The 18,422-nt window shown below is 33.3% G+C and overlaps 2 protein-coding genes across 3 annotated transcripts; both read left to right on the top strand.

The window, feature by feature from the left end:
* The first annotated feature begins 71 nt into the window (after positions 1-71).
* LOC108366179 (proton-coupled folate transporter-like) lies at positions 72-3,831 on the top strand. Its single transcript, XM_017620496.1, has 10 exons — positions 72-170; positions 227-340; positions 1,457-1,607; positions 1,677-1,860; positions 1,922-2,108; positions 2,165-2,300; positions 2,961-3,097; positions 3,170-3,359; positions 3,441-3,597; positions 3,705-3,831. The coding sequence occupies exons 1-10, from the start codon at positions 72-74 to the stop codon at positions 3,829-3,831; spliced, it is 1,482 nt and encodes a 493-aa protein (XP_017475985.1).
* Positions 3,832-10,423: 6,592 nt separating this feature from the next.
* LOC108366177 (proton-coupled folate transporter-like) lies at positions 10,424-17,976 on the top strand. Of its 2 annotated transcripts, XM_017620493.1 has the most exons (11): positions 10,427-11,508; positions 11,575-11,687; positions 14,610-14,760; positions 16,085-16,268; positions 16,370-16,556; positions 16,623-16,655; positions 16,829-16,931; positions 17,031-17,167; positions 17,224-17,413; positions 17,585-17,741; positions 17,819-17,976. In XM_017620493.1, exons 1-11 carry the CDS (start codon positions 11,241-11,243, stop codon positions 17,880-17,882), a joined length of 1,587 nt encoding a protein of 528 aa, XP_017475982.1. In that variant the 5' UTR covers positions 10,427-11,240; the 3' UTR covers positions 17,883-17,976. The 2 variants fall into 2 exon arrangements, with proteins under 2 accessions (XP_017475983.1, XP_017475982.1); XM_017620494.1 differs by lacking the exon at positions 16,829-16,931 and having other exon boundaries at positions 10,424-11,508; positions 16,623-16,758.
* Positions 17,977-18,422: the final 446 nt, after the last annotated feature.

Genomic DNA, 18,422 nt, shown 5'->3' with positions numbered 1-18,422 from the left:
TGGCAATGGGTCTGGGTGTAGTGGCTGGCAATGTATTGGGCAGTTACTTGTTGCGCTTGACTAGTGTCACCATGATATGTGCGGCGTCCGCTGTGCTTGTCTTAAGCGCCCTACTGTACGTCTTCTTTTTTATTGGCGAAAGCTTAGATGTTGAAGAAGCCAGTTTTTCGGTAAGTGAAATGCGGTTTTTATTTTATTAATTTCTTTCAGTTCCTTTTTAATTTAGCACAAGGCCCGCAACTTCTTCGATATTGGACTTATCAAGGCGCTCGTGCGGGCATGTGTGGCGCGTCGTCCAAATTATGGTCGCGCCATAATTGGTTGTACAACATCCATTTCAGTAGTTATGAATTTCATAATGTGTGAGTATTAAATAAGTATTTTCTACATATCGTCACCTTGACGACAAAAAGACGTAACAACAACGCAACTGAAATTGAAAAAGTCTTGACTAATATTTTTATTTATTTTTTTCATNATATTAAAATTTAATATTAATCACTAGTGCGAAAAAAATACTGTGATGTCAGCGAAAAGGTGGTGGATGCTGTCAAACCGACAATGAAAAAATTTGCGGTCCGCGGAAGGCGAAACCTTTGTTTCGCTGCACCGTGATTGTAGTAATCCGGTTCTGCATCGATTCTAGTTATTCAAAAGCCAGCAAAATGAAAAATACAGTGGCCATAAATTGAAGATAAACGCAGTAAAAATGTTTTAAATAAACTCAATTATTGCGGATGATGTTGATAAGGATTTATAATATGAGAAAATCTCGAATCATGCAATTTGATATAATTGTTTTATTTTAGTGATTACACATTCCGGCAGATACAGCTTCTAAAACGGGTAGGGGTAATTCTTGAAAATTATCCAGCACGTCAGGACTTCTGCAAATTTTTGGTTAAATTGTTAAGAACGCCAATTTTGCGAATTTTTTTCGAGAAGGAACATTTTTTAATTTCCCACAAAAGGATAGCATAGTACTACTCTCCATTTTCCCCGATTTATTTTATAATTAAAAAAAAACATAAAGAACAATCAAAAATAACTCCAACGTGTATATTTGCATGACTAAAAGTTTGAATTCAAAATTTTACATCTTTTTTAAATGTTGGATGATTTGGGAACATGTATTCTAAAGCTGAACAGTAGTACTATCTATCCTTTTGCAGAAAACTAAAAAAGAAAATCCATACCCGAATAATATCTTGACTACTGGAGAATTTTCAAGGTTAGATTTATTTTTCAGCGCAAAAAAGTTTTCAATAATCACCGCTAGCCATTCTTAAGACTGGAAAAAAGTGAAATTTCGCAGATCTGTGATATTATTGTTCTAATTTTGTTTCATTGCATATATATGTTTTAAATTATTTAAATTTAATTCCCTTTTTATTAAATATTATTTTATTCTATTTTGCTTTTATTTTATTTTACATTCATTCGTTTTTATTTTCAGGTAATCGAAAATAGTATTCAACCCTTTGTGGCGCAAATTTCGATGACCAGCTCAATGCTAAATAATGTATGGCCCGGCATTGTTGTTCTGTTCATAGGGCCTTGGTCGGATAAATTTGGACGACGACCGGTGCTATTGGTGACATATGCTGGTATGTATGTATGTATGTATGTACGACCTGCACAATTATATATATAGTTGATATGTTTTTTTGGCATAGCTTCATTTATTGGTTACATTTTAACTGCAACATTGGTAAGCGTTTCTGAAACGCTGTCGCTGAACCCTTGGTTCTACTTGCTAGGCGGCATTCCATTCACGATTGTTGGCGGAGGTACCGCAATGATGACTATCGTCTTCTGCTATATATCTGATGTATCCGATATGGAGAGCAAAGCTAAGCGGTAGGACTAAGTTGAAACATCAGATTTGGGATTTAATTTGGGTATTCGTTATTCCTTTAAGAATGTTCTATATTGATATGGCAATGGGTCTGGGTGTAGTGGCTGGCAATGTATTGGGCAGTTACTTATTGCGCTTGACTAGTGTTACCGTGATATGTGCGGCGTCCGCTGTGCTTGTCTTAAGCGCCCTACTGTACGTCTTCTTTTTTATTGGCGAAAGCTTAGATGTTGAAGAAGCCAGTTTTTCGGTAAGTGAAATGCGGTTTTTATTTTATTAATTTCTTTAAGTTCCTTTTTAACTTAGCACAAGGCCCGCTACTTCTTCGATATTGGACTTATCAAGGCTCTCGTGCGGGCTTGTGTGGCGCGTCGTCCAAATTATGGTCGCGCCATAATTGGTTGTACAACCTCCATTTCAGTAGTTATGAATTTCATAATGTGTGAGTATTAAATAAGTATTTTCTACATATCGTCACCTTGACGACAAAAAGACGTAACAACATCGCAACTGAAATTGAAAAAGTCTTGACTAATATTTTTATTAATTTTTTTCAAAAAATTATGTGGCTGTTGCTAAACTGTTGAGTGTTTGTTTCAGAAACGCACAGTTGAGTAGTTCCGCTCAGCTCAACGGTTGGCAACTTTACGCCATTTTTTCCATCATAAAATTATTTCGCTACATGGAGTCAACAATTTATATAAGGCGAAACTGGCTGCTAATAAAATAAAATGCACGTACAAATACCTATATTAAAAATAAAATAAGAAAAACTCCATTATAAATCGTTTGCTATCCATATTTTTGGCTTAATATATTTTTTTTTGTTTGTGCTGTTTTATTTAATTTTGCTTGTTTACAAATGTTTTGGCAGTTAATGTATCATCCCGTTTCTAAGATGTAACTGTTGAACTCAACAGTTGACAGCATTTCAGCAACAGTTGAGGTAAACAATTGCGTCTTAGAAACGCGCCCGATGACATCCATCATAAAAATCGAAAAGTTAATTTTGAATTTTTTATTAGTTATTTATGTACGTACATATATCAACATACTTGACGCTCAAACATATATTATGTAATATATACACTTTTTTTGTCAGCTGGGGAAATTAGCATCTTCTATTTGTTCTTGCGTAACAAATTCAATGTAACATTACAACAGTTCACCTACTATAATGCCGCTGCGATAACAATTAAAATGCTGGGATGCGGTGTTGCCTTTGGAATATTCAGAAAAGTAAGTACTTAAATGATACGTCAATGGTTTCGCTAATTGCAGCATCTGCAATGTCTACATTGTCTTCTTCAGCTCTTCAAAGTATCATTCGCCATGGTAGCGATCATTGGACTCGCTGGCTGCATTTTCGACAGTTTAACTCGTGCACTGGCGCAGAGCTTCTGGCAAATGTATATGGCATCCTGCTTTGGTTTTATGTCAGGCATCACTGCTCCCATGTTGCAAGCAATTATTTCGTTTGCAGTGCCATCAAATGAAATTGGTACAAAAACATTGGCTTAAAAACAAAAAAAAAACAAAAAAGAAATGCGGAAACTAAACTCATTATGTGCTAATATTTTAGGCAAAGTCTTTTCTCTATCATCATGCGTGAATACGCTCACACCATTGGCTGCTGCCCCTTTATATACGCTGGTTTATAATCACACACTTAACATTTATCCTGGCTTATTTAATTTTATCAGCGTAGGACTGTACGTGGAGTGCATCGTTGTTATGATGTAAGTTTGAAAATCATTCGTAAATATGACATATAAATACATATAAACCCCAATTCTTAATCCTCGTCCAAATATCGCATGCATTTTTTATTATTTCACCACAACAGTTTAGTATACATCTGCCAGCGACGAATTGCCAACAGATCCAACGCGCTTGAATCGGGGAGCGAAACGGAAGAATCTCAAATAAGAAATATTCCTACCGAAACAGCTCAGCCAGCAAGGACATCTTGAAGAAAAAGCAACAATCTGATATCTTTATTTTGCCAAAGATTTTTTTTTTTTTAGAATTAGGTTAGAAAATTTCTACTTTTATGTGATCATAAAATAGTAGCTCCAAAGTGTATAAATGAGTAATCTCATATGAGGCATTGAGTGCCAGCGTAGTTTAACTGACATTTCAAACAAGTAGTTTTTTAAGCAAAAAACAAAACCGACTTGAACTCAAAGATTAATTTCTTCATGATCCAATGATCCGATTTAAGCAAATTAGTATGGGACCACCTGTGAGGTAACAGCTTTCCTTTAAAAAAAAGAATTATAGAGATCGGTTAACGTGGACCAAAGTTATGCGGTAACACACACACACAAAAAAAATATTCCGATGAATTGATAACCTTCTCCTTTCTTCAAAATACCACACTTGAGCACAGTGAGGGTCGGGGGGCTTAGGTTTTTATCGTCTAAGGAAATCTAGCGTTTTTTCGAGATACATTCAAATATGGCGCGTAGTGTTTGGCGCTTTTTAAACTCATGGGACTTTTGTTTCTATAAATTAAGTTCTAATTACGATATATTTTGACATAAGTTGTATCTTGATAATATTTTTTCCACTTGTAATTATAGGTATGCATGCACTATTGCCGTCACGCAACGAGCGCCGTATTAATAAAGACAAATTCATATGTATGTATAAACCAAAAAAAAAAATTTTTTTTTTTAAATTTTTGTTACCCACCAAACAATTTTTGTTGCCGGCAATAAGAAAACGTGTCGCCTTCGGAAAACTTGGAAAAAGTTCCCTTATATTTTCTATATACATATATTTATATTTAATTTTTTATTTTATTTATTTATATTTCACATGGCACACTATGATTAAAAAAAAACACAGAACATTTTTTGACACCTTAGACACCAGAAGCAACAACAAAATACACGTAAATATTGTTTTTGCTCTGTTTAAGATGCCTTGGCTCATACTAAAAAAAAAAATTGACAAATCTTGTTTTGCATATGAACTATGTATACCCTAAGAGACTTAGATAACCGTGGAATTGAATTTGTACCTAAAGAGTACAACCTTCCGAACGTCCCACAACTGAGGCGAATTGAAACTTTTTGGACAATTTTGAAAAGGTGTGCTTACGGCAAATGATACACCGAAAAAAATACCACTTAATTAGTTAATAAAATAAAAAAGGAGCTTAAGGACATCGATACAAAAGGAATTCAATGAGGAAATCGTCGGCAAAAATAAGAAAAGCAACTCGTAATGGAACAAATATATATTTGTAAATTAAAGTAAAGTTAAGTAAATTTTACGTTTCTTCTGATTTCATTCACCATACGTTAAGTTTATGAAATTCGATTTCCATACAGATGGAAATCCTTTCTAAAGTAATTTCAAACTGAAATCTTCTTAAATCTTTTTCATCTAGCATTGTGATACATAATTCAATTAACTGATAAATTAGGTTGAATTGGATTTTTGAATCACGAGGCAACCGCCCTATATAAATATAAATATATATATATAACTATATATGTCGATTGATCTCCATATCTTAATAATTCATTTAAATTATTAAATTATTTGAATGTAACTTTTAAAATACGTGACAACCCTCCTAAATACAGACATTTTAGAAATAACGCCTTTTCAACCCCATTACGATGCATACCGATCTTTTAGTAATTAATATAACCCACTAAATAATTTGAATGTAATTTTTAAACACGTGCAAATCCCTCTCGAACACTATAAATGTTAAAACACTCTTTCGTTTAACATCCATATTTCCATATTTCATATAACTTGTATAAATATAAGTTTCTTATATAATAAGTTAATAAGTTATATTTACTTTATACTTTACTTTACTTTACTTTACTCCATAAGTTATTATATAAGTATTATTTATAAGTCATTATACATATATCTGCACTCTAATGTTGGCCGATGTACTTTCAACGTACTGCATATATGATGCCACCAAATTAAAAAAATTACAATGAGTAAAAGATGACTATGATTTGAGAAACTAACTACCTTAATGCTTACTTAGTCTAGACTTTATTTCCGTAACTTAACTTAATATTTTGACCAACCCGTTATATGAGAAAGTGCTACTACGTTTATGCATAAGCCAATTCACGAAATTATTTCATGAATTTGGGTTAAAATTGGCAACATAAACACAATTTCGTGAATTCAATTATCTATACAGGAAAATTAACCATGAGTTTCAGCATCATTTTATGAAATCGTGAAGTGCTAGTATTGCAACGCCACATTTCATAAATAGCTATTTACTAGGGTTTTAGGTACGTTTTTAGATTCAAAAGGTTGTAGTCGGCATAAACATGATTTTGTTATTGGCATACTCGAAATTCATTCATAAATTGTTATATAGGGCGTATGTGAATCGGTAACAAAGTTCTATGGGGAAAGCTGTTGAATAATATTTTTACTATGGTGAGAGAGTTTTGCCAATTTGCTGCGTGAAATGAAATCTTTTTTGACAGCATTAAATTCTTCATAACTGCAGATTTATGCGGTATAAAATATTACAAATCGAAGTGAAATTAATATTTTAAGAAAACATCTACCATCGCTGAGCGCAATTCATTTATTTATGCTTTTATTAAACGAAAAATTTCACACATCAACAATCTTTCCGATTGTCAAAATTTTCTATTCATTTGTCAAAAATTTCACTAGCCTCATAAGCTACTGAAATTTTATTCGCCTCCTAGTTGTCAAAAATTTACTCGCCGCGAACTTTGTTACCGATTCACACACGCTCATACATGACGAAAATAATATACGTGTACATAAGTAATACTGTGTAAAAATCTTCCATGCCAATATTTAATTACTTTTAACTAATATGACTTTTAAGTTCAGGCGTACGAGTAAACGTGTTAGATGACTGCTTATGGTGCAACGGTGCGTATACGTTACGTACGCAACTACGGGTATATGAACATGAGTGTTCATAATTAGTCTGTTCCAAGGTACATTGAACAGGTAGTATCAGTAGAGCAGCTGATTTGATTTATTTTCAAATTATTTGGTCTCGAAAATGTCAAATATTTTTAATTTTTTCTCACGAAAATTATAAGTTGTTAAAATCCATTTGCTTGTGAAACCTTTTTCCATACAAAACAAGCGATTGAATAGCAGCTTTTGGAACGTTCGCCCAACTCGGCAGCACGACCGCTGATTACTGGGCCTTGCAAAGGATGGATCAATGCTTCGAGAAGCAAACAAATTTACTAGGAAAGAAAGTTGCATCAATTTTTATTTTTTCCAATTTCAATTTTTTATTTTTTATAATTTTTTGTATTTCACATGGCACGCTTTGATTTAGAAGAAAAAATTCAGAACAGTTGTTGACACTTTCGATACCAGAAGCAACAACAAAATACACGCAAATGTTGTTTTTGCTCTACTGATACTACCTGTTTAATGTGCCTTGGTCTGTTCCAATAGCAGTCCGCTTTACAGGCAGTGTGACCGTTTTGATCCAAGTGGATCAAAACTGATACATTTTTCGATGAATTTTGGGGAGATACTTTTTTTTCAATTTTGATACTTTTCCAAATACAAATGAAAAAAATCTCCAAATTTTTATGCATTAAAAAAGCATGTCGGGCACCTGTGGCAACGTACATCCAAAAGTTCATTGTCGTTCTCTGAACGAACCTTTCATGTATTGTGATTCATGGTCCATGTCGAAAAACGTCAAAATGTGAACAAACGAACAGTATCATAGCGCTGCATTTTTTATTTTCGCTATGTTCAATAACAAAAATTAGGGCGTGGTACTCGGCAATTCGGTGCTCGGTAAGGCCCTGTTTCCACAGGAAAACACCAATGTCGTGATAACCATGTCACAAAATATATTTCCAATGGATGCCGCCTTATTGCTTGACATCTATTGCAGGCAATTTGATAGTTTGACAGCCATATTTTCACTTCATAGAAAGCGTGCTGGTGGTTATATCGATGAAATATTAATATTAAATCAAAATAAGAATCTATACCCTATTGGATTATTTATGACAACGTTTTAGGAAGTTATTCAGTAAGTTTGTTTAAGATTTAAATGTTTTTTAACACTGAAATTGAGAGAATGTTGTTTGGCGGCGGCATGCGGCAAATGCTTATACATATCTAGACATCAAAGTGCCCACACACAACAGTTGGTAGGCAATAAAAATTGCAAGGTGTAACTGCAACCGAAATTGCGAAAAATCGCACTTGGGAAATAATTCCAACTTGCTCGTGCAATAAATGTTAAATTGTTTTAGAAAATGGTTTTTCATAATAATTATTGGTTTTATTCCATACTTTGGTACTTAAATGAAAAAAAGCGATACATATTGATACATTTTAAGTCTCTTTTCTGCTACAATTTTTCACAAACCCGCGGTCACACTGTTTACAGGATTTAGTTAGAACTTACAGGAAGTCGTTCCTATTGACATAAACCCTGTAAGTGGGAACACCTTTGAGAGAGTAACTGAGCAACTCTTCCTAGTCAGAAGTTACAGGATTTAGTCCGGAGTTTTTTCCTGTAAGTTCATGAATAGAGTCAAACGATCAGCTGATTTGCATTTGCAAACAAAGACAGAAAGCGGTGAAAGCAAAGAACCTTATATTTGTAAAAAAAAATTAATGTAAACAACAAAATACTTGAATATTTATAGATTTTAATCTTTACTTAGTGATATTTCTGTCAAATCAATCAAATCAAATGTCAGCCAGCTATTTAATTTAAACTCAGTTTACTTAATCTAAGTTTAAACTGGCACTGAAAAACTCGCCCTTAGACTGCTCCCGTAATATAGAATTTAATCGGAAATAGTCCGAGGTCATTCCGTGCACATAAGTCTAGAATATCAACAATCTATCTAAGTAAAAACCAAAAATGTGGCTCGATAGAACTTTTTCTGCTGATTTGAACTCAACCAAAAATTATCTGGTGTAAGTAAAAAGTAAAGCTGATATCAATGGTTAAAGTTAAAATTTTTGAGTTTTTGAAATATTAATATCTCGCGAACAATATAACCTATTAAAAAAACTAATGACGTCAAAAGAAAGGCAATTGATTTGTCTTGCATATATGTATGTAATTCATAAGTTTTTTTATATTTTTAGTTCGGAAATACTAAAAAACACAAAATAATATAAATAAATTTTTTTAAATGGCGTTTATATGATATTAGTTTTAAAATTGGTTATAGTATAAATATATATGGTGGAATAAAATGTATTTAAATTATGTTGCAACTGGCATCAATAATATTTTAATCGGTAAAGTAGTAGAAAAGTTTAACTTTAACCTCATTTTATTGGCTTTGGTTTTTATTTGCACCCAATAATTTTGGTATGGTTGATATCAGCGTAGTAAGTTATCGATCCTCATTTCTTGTTTTTTATATCTAAACGGTTGGTATTCTAGACTTATGTGTGTTGTGTGTTAAATCCTGCAGTACGGGAACCGGCTAAATGAGAATAAGAAGTAAACAAAAAAAATGTCAAATTAAACTCTGATGGCCTTATTCATAAAAAATAAAGTAGGTTTAAGGAGTTTTATAAATTGACGCTTTCATACATTTTTCAATTTATAAACCTTTTATAAAGCTACTTTATTTTTTATGAATAAGGCGAACACCAAAAGCAAATATGAAACATCGCGCCGACAAAAGTTTCCGTGTATAAATACAGACTTAGGATTATGTGAATTTCCCATTATTTTCCCGCTTTGCACTAGGAATTTTAGTTACAAAAATACATCGATGTATTTCTTTAATTCGATGCATCGAAATGTATCGATTTTCATATGATTTCTCAGATATTACTTCACAACAAAATATTTTATTAGAAAAATTGTAAAAAATTTCAAATTAGTTATCGCAATTAAGCTAATTATGTTTCTAACGGAACCTTTTGGAACCATTTCGATTTTTTGGTCAAACTCACTTCCCTTTTTTGCACAACCGAAAAAATGAAATGTGAGGTGCAATGAACCAGAGATGTCAGTTTTCAAAAAACATCGATACATCGACTATTTATTCATCGAGTGGAAAAAAGCTTCGGTTCGATGTTTTCCCGATGTTTTAATTTCTAATCTGCTACATGAAATAAAATGTAGCCGAAGTATTTTCTAAACTCGAAAGAACTAGATTCACATATTCACTACAAAATTTAAGAAAATATATAATATAGCTACTATGTAACCACGAAGCTCTTAAAAATCATAATTTACTTATCCCAGCGGTAAAGGAATTTAATAAAGAAAATACATTTTTTCAATTGAATAATATATATTTAAATATACACTGTCCATCAAAAGTGGGTGCATTGTGATTTTTGTTAAATGTTTGCAATATTTTTCAAATAAAAATGTTTATTTGTTTCTAAGAATATGGTCCATGCTTTAATCAAAACCACATAATTAAAATTTACAAACTTTATACAGAATTTACAAAAATTCAAGACATTTTCATCTTAGTTTTGAACATTTTAATCTGAGTGTTTAGAAAAAGTGGGGGTACATCTTTTATGTAATTCTAGCAAAACAAGTGCAAGTTTTAAGTGGCTAAAATATCGCTTTGATGTTTAATAATTTTTTTGCTGACAGATTTTTACGCTCGTTCGGCAGAGTACGAACGGAATGAATGAACGATGTCATTGTTGTTCACTTTTCTAGTCGACGATGTATCGTCTAGCAAAACATCGATGTTAACATCGATGCATTGTTGGCATTCCTATTTATGAGTTGTTTTTGTTTCCCTTGAGTACGATAAAGTGAAGCGCAAAAATTAGTTGATTGCAGAAAAAATATTCATCACGAAGCTATAAACAAAGAAAATAAGATTTTAATCAGTGAATATGCAAGAAACATAAAATACGCTATGAAATAGTGGTATTCTATTTTTCAGAGAGTGATTTGCTAAAATGCAAACGACTAGCAAGTGAGGAGCAGCTTGTATTTTGAATGTGGAGAACTTTCACAAATCACATGAAACCACAACATCAAAGGGGCTTCATTCAACTCAGTTTGTGCTTGCGATTCGGCTGCGGTTGAAGCAGAAACTCTGTATTCCTTGGTGGCATTCAATCCCGCTAACGAAAACAATTGACGAGGTACACGTTTACAAGGGGCAAGAACGCCGCTACGAAGATTCGCCAATAACAAGTCTGACTAAATCGACGAAGTGTAGGTGCAATTGGGCACGATTCACTGTGCATAAAAGTTTAAATATATATTAACGCTAAAAAGAAGGGCAATATTACGGTGTTCAAGTGCACAAACAGAAAATCGAATACCAGTGACTAATCGAAGTCATTTGATGAATATATAAGTCATTTATATAATATATTACTTTTAACAAAATCGAAACAAAAGATGCATTCTGACGAAGAGAGCTTGTATGACCCTGAAGATGCTGACACATCCACCCAGGTGCTAGATGCAGCTGTGGTCGGTGTGGGGAGTATTGACGGCACACCGTCTACCGAAACCGCATATAGCAGTAATCAAAGTGACGATACAGCCAGCAAAGAGGGAGTACCTGTAGAGTCTGCTGATACGGATATCAACGCATCATCCAAACGACGCTGGTTCATCTTGGAACCCGCAGTGTTTTTGGTTTTTCTCGCAATGTATTTGTCAGGTAATTTACAAATATATAATTGATATTCGTATTCTCTATTGAAGTATAACTTGATTTTTATTTAAGGGGCGGTTTATCAAAACCAAGTTTTATATCAGACGTGCGTGGCGATATACAAATACAATGAAAGCGACTGCCAACCGCTTTTGGGTGTCAGCAGGGAGACGAAAGAAGCACAGGTGGGTTAATCGATTTTTCCCTTTTTTCCCTAGAAATACTACATACTTATTGTATGCAAACCAAAAGCAGTTTACATGGTTTGGTCAACTTTCACATACAAAGAAGGGGAGAGAAGAGAAGTGCGGTCCATGTGACATAAATGTAGACGATGTTTAAATAAAAAATGTTGTTGCTGATGCTGCCGAACGAGGGTGTTGTTAACAACAATTAATAAATATTTATGAAACATTATTAAATGATTGTGCTCTTTAAATTGTGACAAAATTTATTAGTCGATTGTTCTTCTCGGCAGGGAAGCAAAAAATACAATACCATTGGCATCTTTTGTGCCTTTCCGAGAAGCACAATCACGGTACCGTCATGCTTACAATAAGCCTTCAACAATTTTTCACCGTCATATACTACCATATAAAGTGAGAAATAGCCGTTTTAATTCCAAATGCGATAAAGGAAGCGCTCAGGAAGGAAAACACCAGGCTAAGGGAACTACATTGCGTAATACCATGGGACTTCGTCAATCCAAAAGCTTAATGGAAGGGTACAATCTGAAAAGATAAAGGATACCCACAGTCCTCCCTAAGAATAAACTTAGAATCATTGCAAGTATTTTACGGGCCATTATAGGTTAAAAGGTCACTTGTATAATTTAAGAATCTGATCTAGTCACTTTTTTGACGCTGCCAAGGAGATCCCATTACACCTCTTTCTGGAGGTCGTCGCATGTAGAGGAGCATATGGCATTTATGGCCAAGAGAGAAGCACATACACTCTCTACCCTCCGGGATCTATTCTGCTATTTCTAGAGTCTCTAGGGCTAGTTGAAGTGTTGTGATGAGCTGAGGGCACAATAGACCTGCTGGTCGCAGTGGTTTAATCAACTATGTATCTACTTTTGAATTCCTTTATGCAGAAATATTTTAATAATATTTTGTTAAGCATTGGTTTTGATTATATTTCGTACTCTATCCAAATATTTAATAGATACATAGAAAGATCCAAATTCAGTGTTATACCAAATTCAGTAGATTACTTACTAAGGACCTAATAAAATTTTAAAACAAATCAATAAATTACTTTTAAATTTTTATTAAAACCCGTTCTTGGGAGTTTTGATTTTTTTTGTTTTGATTCTTATAAAGTTTTACAAAGTAGTTTGTAAATAAACAAAAATACATATTAGAGCGGGACTATTAAGGTACACCTTAAAAATAAAATAAATATAAATATAAAGATATAAACAATATAAACAAATATACGTACATATATGTTATGCGGGAAATATTTGAAGCGGTTAGAATCATAAGGGTCTAAGTGAAATTGTTTGAAAATATAAGTTGTACCCATATTTGTATAGTTAAATATAGTGTTTATGTGGTGACAAAGAGTAACATTCATTTAAAAAAATGTCAGAACTACTTAGATCCTTTTGATTCTAACGCCTTCATTTATGACAATGTACACATATATTTCTGTGTTCGTATGTAACAGTAGCTTATGTTAAAAGGCAGGCTTTAGTATAATGCGGCATTCGCAGCATACGATTGCGAATGACTCACTGGCGCTGAGGCGTTGAAGAACTTTTGGCAAATAAACATGCAGAAATAGTTCGGATACTAGCAAGTCAAAATTCTTATTAAGTCGCATCGAATAATTCCTTGTCGCTTAAAGAATAAAGGGAATGTCGCATTATACTAAAGCCAACTTCTCGACTTAAGCTTCTATTCCATACGAACACAGATTTATAGGCATATGTACATATGTGTTATGCGGGAAATATTTATGAAAATGTACACATATATTTATAGGCATATGTACATATCTCTTTGTGTTAATCTGGTTATATTATTTTCTTTAAAATAAAAAAATAATCAGGGTGTAGACACATTTAGCTACTTATCGCTACTAAAACTGTTTACTATTTAAACAATAGAAACTAAAGCCAATGCATAAATGTAGATTATTTTTTTAATTAGGCGCGATGATGCATTAAATGCGTTTTTTAATATAATTTCCAACTTTTGTGTGTGCCTATGACGCTCGTTCCATATTGGCTGCACTTCACGTGTTGATTAGACTTTTGTGTGAAATCGGTCAGCGGCGACTACATTGAATGTATAAGTTGTGTGTAAACATATGTATGTCATGTCAAAATTCAAAACAAAAATCATAAGAATAAGTAAAAGAATAATACAAAACTCGTTTGCAATTATGCATCGGAGTAGATTCCAGTCATTGCTTAAAGATAAAAAAATTTGGATTGCTTTGTTTTATTTCAGTAAATTCGTATTGAAGAGACATACATATTTTGAGTTCACGTATTTGGAATTTTTATAATAAATAATACTAAATAATTCCCTATTGTATAATCTTCATATCTACACATCTNAATCAGGGTGTAGACACATTTAGCTACTTATCGCTACTAAAACTGTTTACTATTTAAACAATAGAAACTAAAGCCAATGCATAAATGTAGATTATTTTTTTAATTAGGCGCGATGATGCATTAAATGCGTTTTTTAATATAATTTCCAACTTTTGTGTGTGCCTATGACGCTCGTTCCATATTGGCTGCACTTCACGTGTTGATTGGACTTTTGTGTGAAATCGGTCAGCGGCGACTACATTGAATGTATAAGTTGTGTGTAAACATATGTATGTATGTCATGTCAAAATTCAAAACAAAAATCATAAGAATAAGTAAAAGAATAATACAAAACTCGTTTGCAATTATACATCGGAGTAGATTCCAGTCATCTCTTAAAGATAAAAAAATTTGGATTGCTTTGTTTTATTTCAGTAAATTCGTATTGAAGAGTCATACATATTTTGAGTTCACGTATTTGGAATTTTTATAATAAATAATACTAAATAATTCCCTATTGTATAATCTTCACATCTACACATCTTTTTTCTTGTAGGAAATTGAAACTCGCGTACAACCATATGTTGCGCGTATTCTAATGGCTCGCTCGCTGTTGGAGAGTATCATACCGGCATTTGTCAGTTTATTTGTTGGTCCATGGTCAGACAAATTTGGTCGTCGCCCCATCATCCTCGCCACCTACACAGGCAAGTTCAACTTTACTTAAATACAGGCACCCTTTCTTATTTAAGTAGTTATTCATTTATGTAGATTGACTCATTCACTGCGTATGGCGTTGTACAAAGTGCCTTATCAAAAAATTAAGCACTTACTTACAAATGTAAATGAATATTATACACATATATACATTCAATAGCTGTGATGACAAACTGATCTGAGCTGTAAATTCAAAATAGTGCCAGTTTTATTCTGTAACCTTCAGGCTAACTAGGTTGATATATTGTAAACTATTTAAGAACAATTATAAAGTCAATTAAATTATTGAGGCTGCATTTCTTTATTCATTCTGAATGTTTGGAATAAACTTTTTTGTTTATTTATTCTTTAGAACGTTCCTGATGATATGTTGACGTATATTTCAAACGCATTCTGTTTATTCCGGCTGTGAATTGTGATTATCCGGAATGTATAAAGAAACGCAGCCTGAATGATGGATCGGTGTCGATTATTAATATTTTGAACGTCAATAAGAGCACTAAACCTTTATGTTCCGCGCTCATAATTAATCAAATCCTATGAAAAATTCGCTCGTAGATACATAGTAAATTTGTTGGCAGTATTTGAGCCGTTTATTTTGAAAGTGGCATGAGTCCCTTTGTTTTCAAATCGATATACATACATGTGAGGGTTGCGTTTTAGCACGTTTCAAAAAATGGATGCTAACTTTCGAAAAGATTTACTTGTATTTGTTATCTTAGGATACCTATATTTTACTAAGTTTATTTTACTTGCAACATAAAGAGTTTAGAAAAATTACTGACTTATATCAATTTAGTCCAATGTATTTTACTGAAGCAATATTTTCAAAGGACACTCATTTACTAAAATTGATGAATAAATTATATACATATGTACATATGTATTTATAAAATAGTTTTAGAATCTTATTACTATAAACGAGGATTTCTTGTATATATGCATATAAATATACATATCGTCGTTTAAAGTACAAAACTTCGTATCAACAAAATACAGGATCTCGTATCAAATTAGAAAGTATTTTCATTAATTTCTTTACAAACTGATTTTAAAATGTCAGGTCATGACATATGTATTTTAATGTTTTTGCGATCGCTGAGTACAATAATGAAGTCCGATTTTAAAATCTACAAACTGCGGGTCCAATATGGCGAACGCATTTTTAAAACTTCCTTGTATTCGCGGTGACTTATGCCACTTTAAAAATAATCATCTAATTTACTAACCAAAAAACTAAACATAAGATACATTGAAATACTAGCTTGAAACCTTTTTTTTTTTTTGTTACTAATAATCTATTATCTTATTTAGGCTACCTCACTGGATGTATTATACTAACGATTCTAGCTTTTATTGCAACCAAAGTTATAATTAGTCCCTGGCTATTTCTACTATCCTCTGTACCCTCGGTGCTTAGTGGTGGTACTTGCGCGCTCATCACCGGTATTTATTGCTACATATCAGATGTGGCCAAAGAGAAGGCGCGTGCAGTGCGGTAAGATCAAAATTATCATTCATATCTGTACATACATACATACGACGAATGGATTATTCAAATACATATGTAAATGAAATCTTATTTTTGCCTGTCCACAGCATGGTGATGAATGAGGCTTCTTTGTTAGCCGGCATGACGGCTGGCAATTTGCTTAGCAGTTATATTTATGCAGCAACAAATGTAGTAACAGTCTTTGGCATATCGGCACTGCTGATGTTGCTAGCCTTATTATATGTGTTCATATTTGTTATGGAAAGTCTGCGGCCTGATCAAATACATACAGGAGTAAGTTAACGAGAGACAATTGAATATTGTTAAACTCGTAAAACTTTAATTTACCCAAATTTATAGTCCAAAATACGCGAATTCTTTCGCTTCGATCTGGTGAAGGATTTGGTGCATACTTGCTTCGAACGACGGCCCAGCTTTGATCGCGCTATCATTTGGTTAACTATGATAACGTTAACGATTGCTTTATTCACCATGGGTAAGCATACATACATATGGGCATATGTACATGCATATGAGTGCATTCCAATTTAAAGCCTTACNATCTGGTGAAGGATTTGGTGCATACTTGCTTCGAACGACGGCCCAGCTTTGATCGCGCTATCATTTGGTTAACTATGATAACGTTAACGATTGCTTTATTCACCATGGGTAAGCATACATACATACATATGGGCATATGTACATGCATATGAGTGCATTGCAATTTAAAGCCTTAATTTCGCTCGTTACTCTTTTTACATTTTCCAGAGGGTGACAGCAATGTAACATACCTCTTTTTCCGTGCAAAATTCGAGTGGACCCTAAAGGACTACACGCTTTTTAATGCTGCGCGCATTATTGTACAAATATTTGGCAGCATTTTCGGTATCATTTTATTGCGAAAGGTGAACTTTCTTTGTACCCAACAGACCTTGCATTTTCACATATTGGTTCCCAACAGGTTTTCAAATTTTCAATTGTCTCCATGACAATGCTGTCATTGGCTTGCTGCGTGTTGGAGAGCACAGTACGCGCCACTGCAGTGTATTGGTGGGAGCTGTATTTGGGTATGGTACTCGGTGGCATGCGTGGAATAATGGGACCAATGGCGCGGGCCATACTATCACATGTGGCACCACCAACGGAAGTCGGTAAGAGTATTACCTAAAATAAACACTACTTGTGCTTACATACTTTTATCTTACATCAATTTATCAAANCATACTATCACATGTGGCACCACCAACGGAAGTCGGTAAGAGTATTACCTTAAATAAACACTACTTGTGCTTACATACTTTTGTCAATTTATCAAAATATAGGAAAAATATTCGCATTCACTACTTCATTGGAATCTCTGTCACCGCTTGGTGCTGCTCCACTCTATACGATCGTATACGACGCGACGCTAGAGTTTTATCCAGGTCTATTTAATTTCATCAGCGCCGCGCTATATTTACTTTGTTTCACATTGATTGCGTAAGTTTGCGTAACAATAATTACTCCAAATTGCAATGACTTAAATGATAATCATTTTATTCTTTTTATTTTTACAGCGTTATATATGGCATTCAAAAATCACTGGGCAATACTGCGGCCTATCAAGCGATCGGTAGTTAAGTTTTAATGTCACAAGCGTACAATACAAAGTTTATTTCAATAATTACTAGACGAAGTTTTTGTTTATAAAATTAGTAAATTATCCCATGTGATGCAAAAATACTAAATATGTACATATGTAAGTATTAATTTACAGTGAGAATGGAAGAGAAAAAGTATACGAATTTTTAAATGAAAAAGAATGCATATTTTTATATTCACATTTTCAATGTTTTTTTTTAAGATCTAATCTNAAGTATTAATTTACAGTGAGAATGGAAGAGAAAAAGTATACGAATTTTTATATGAAAAAGAATGCATATTTTTATATTACACATTTTCAATGTTTTTTTTTAAGATCTAATCCNTTCATTGGAATCTCTGTCACCGCTTGGTGCTGCTCCACTCTATACGATCGTATACGACGCGACGCTAGAGTTTTATCCAGGTCTATTTAATTTCATCAGCGCCGCGCTATATTTACTTTGTTTCACATTGATTGCGTAAGTTTGCGTAACAATAATTACTCCAAATTGCAATGACTTAAATGATAATCATTTT

This window comes from Rhagoletis zephyria, unplaced genomic scaffold (assembly GCF_001687245.7).
Source record: "Rhagoletis zephyria isolate East Lansing unplaced genomic scaffold, Rhagoletis_zephyria_1.1 Rzeph_scaffold_02180, whole genome shotgun sequence".
In the NCBI taxonomy this organism is placed as follows: domain Eukaryota; kingdom Metazoa; phylum Arthropoda; class Insecta; order Diptera; family Tephritidae; genus Rhagoletis; species Rhagoletis zephyria.
The sequence above is the reverse complement of the archived record's forward strand: the minus strand, read 5'-3'. Positions and strand labels throughout refer to the sequence as shown.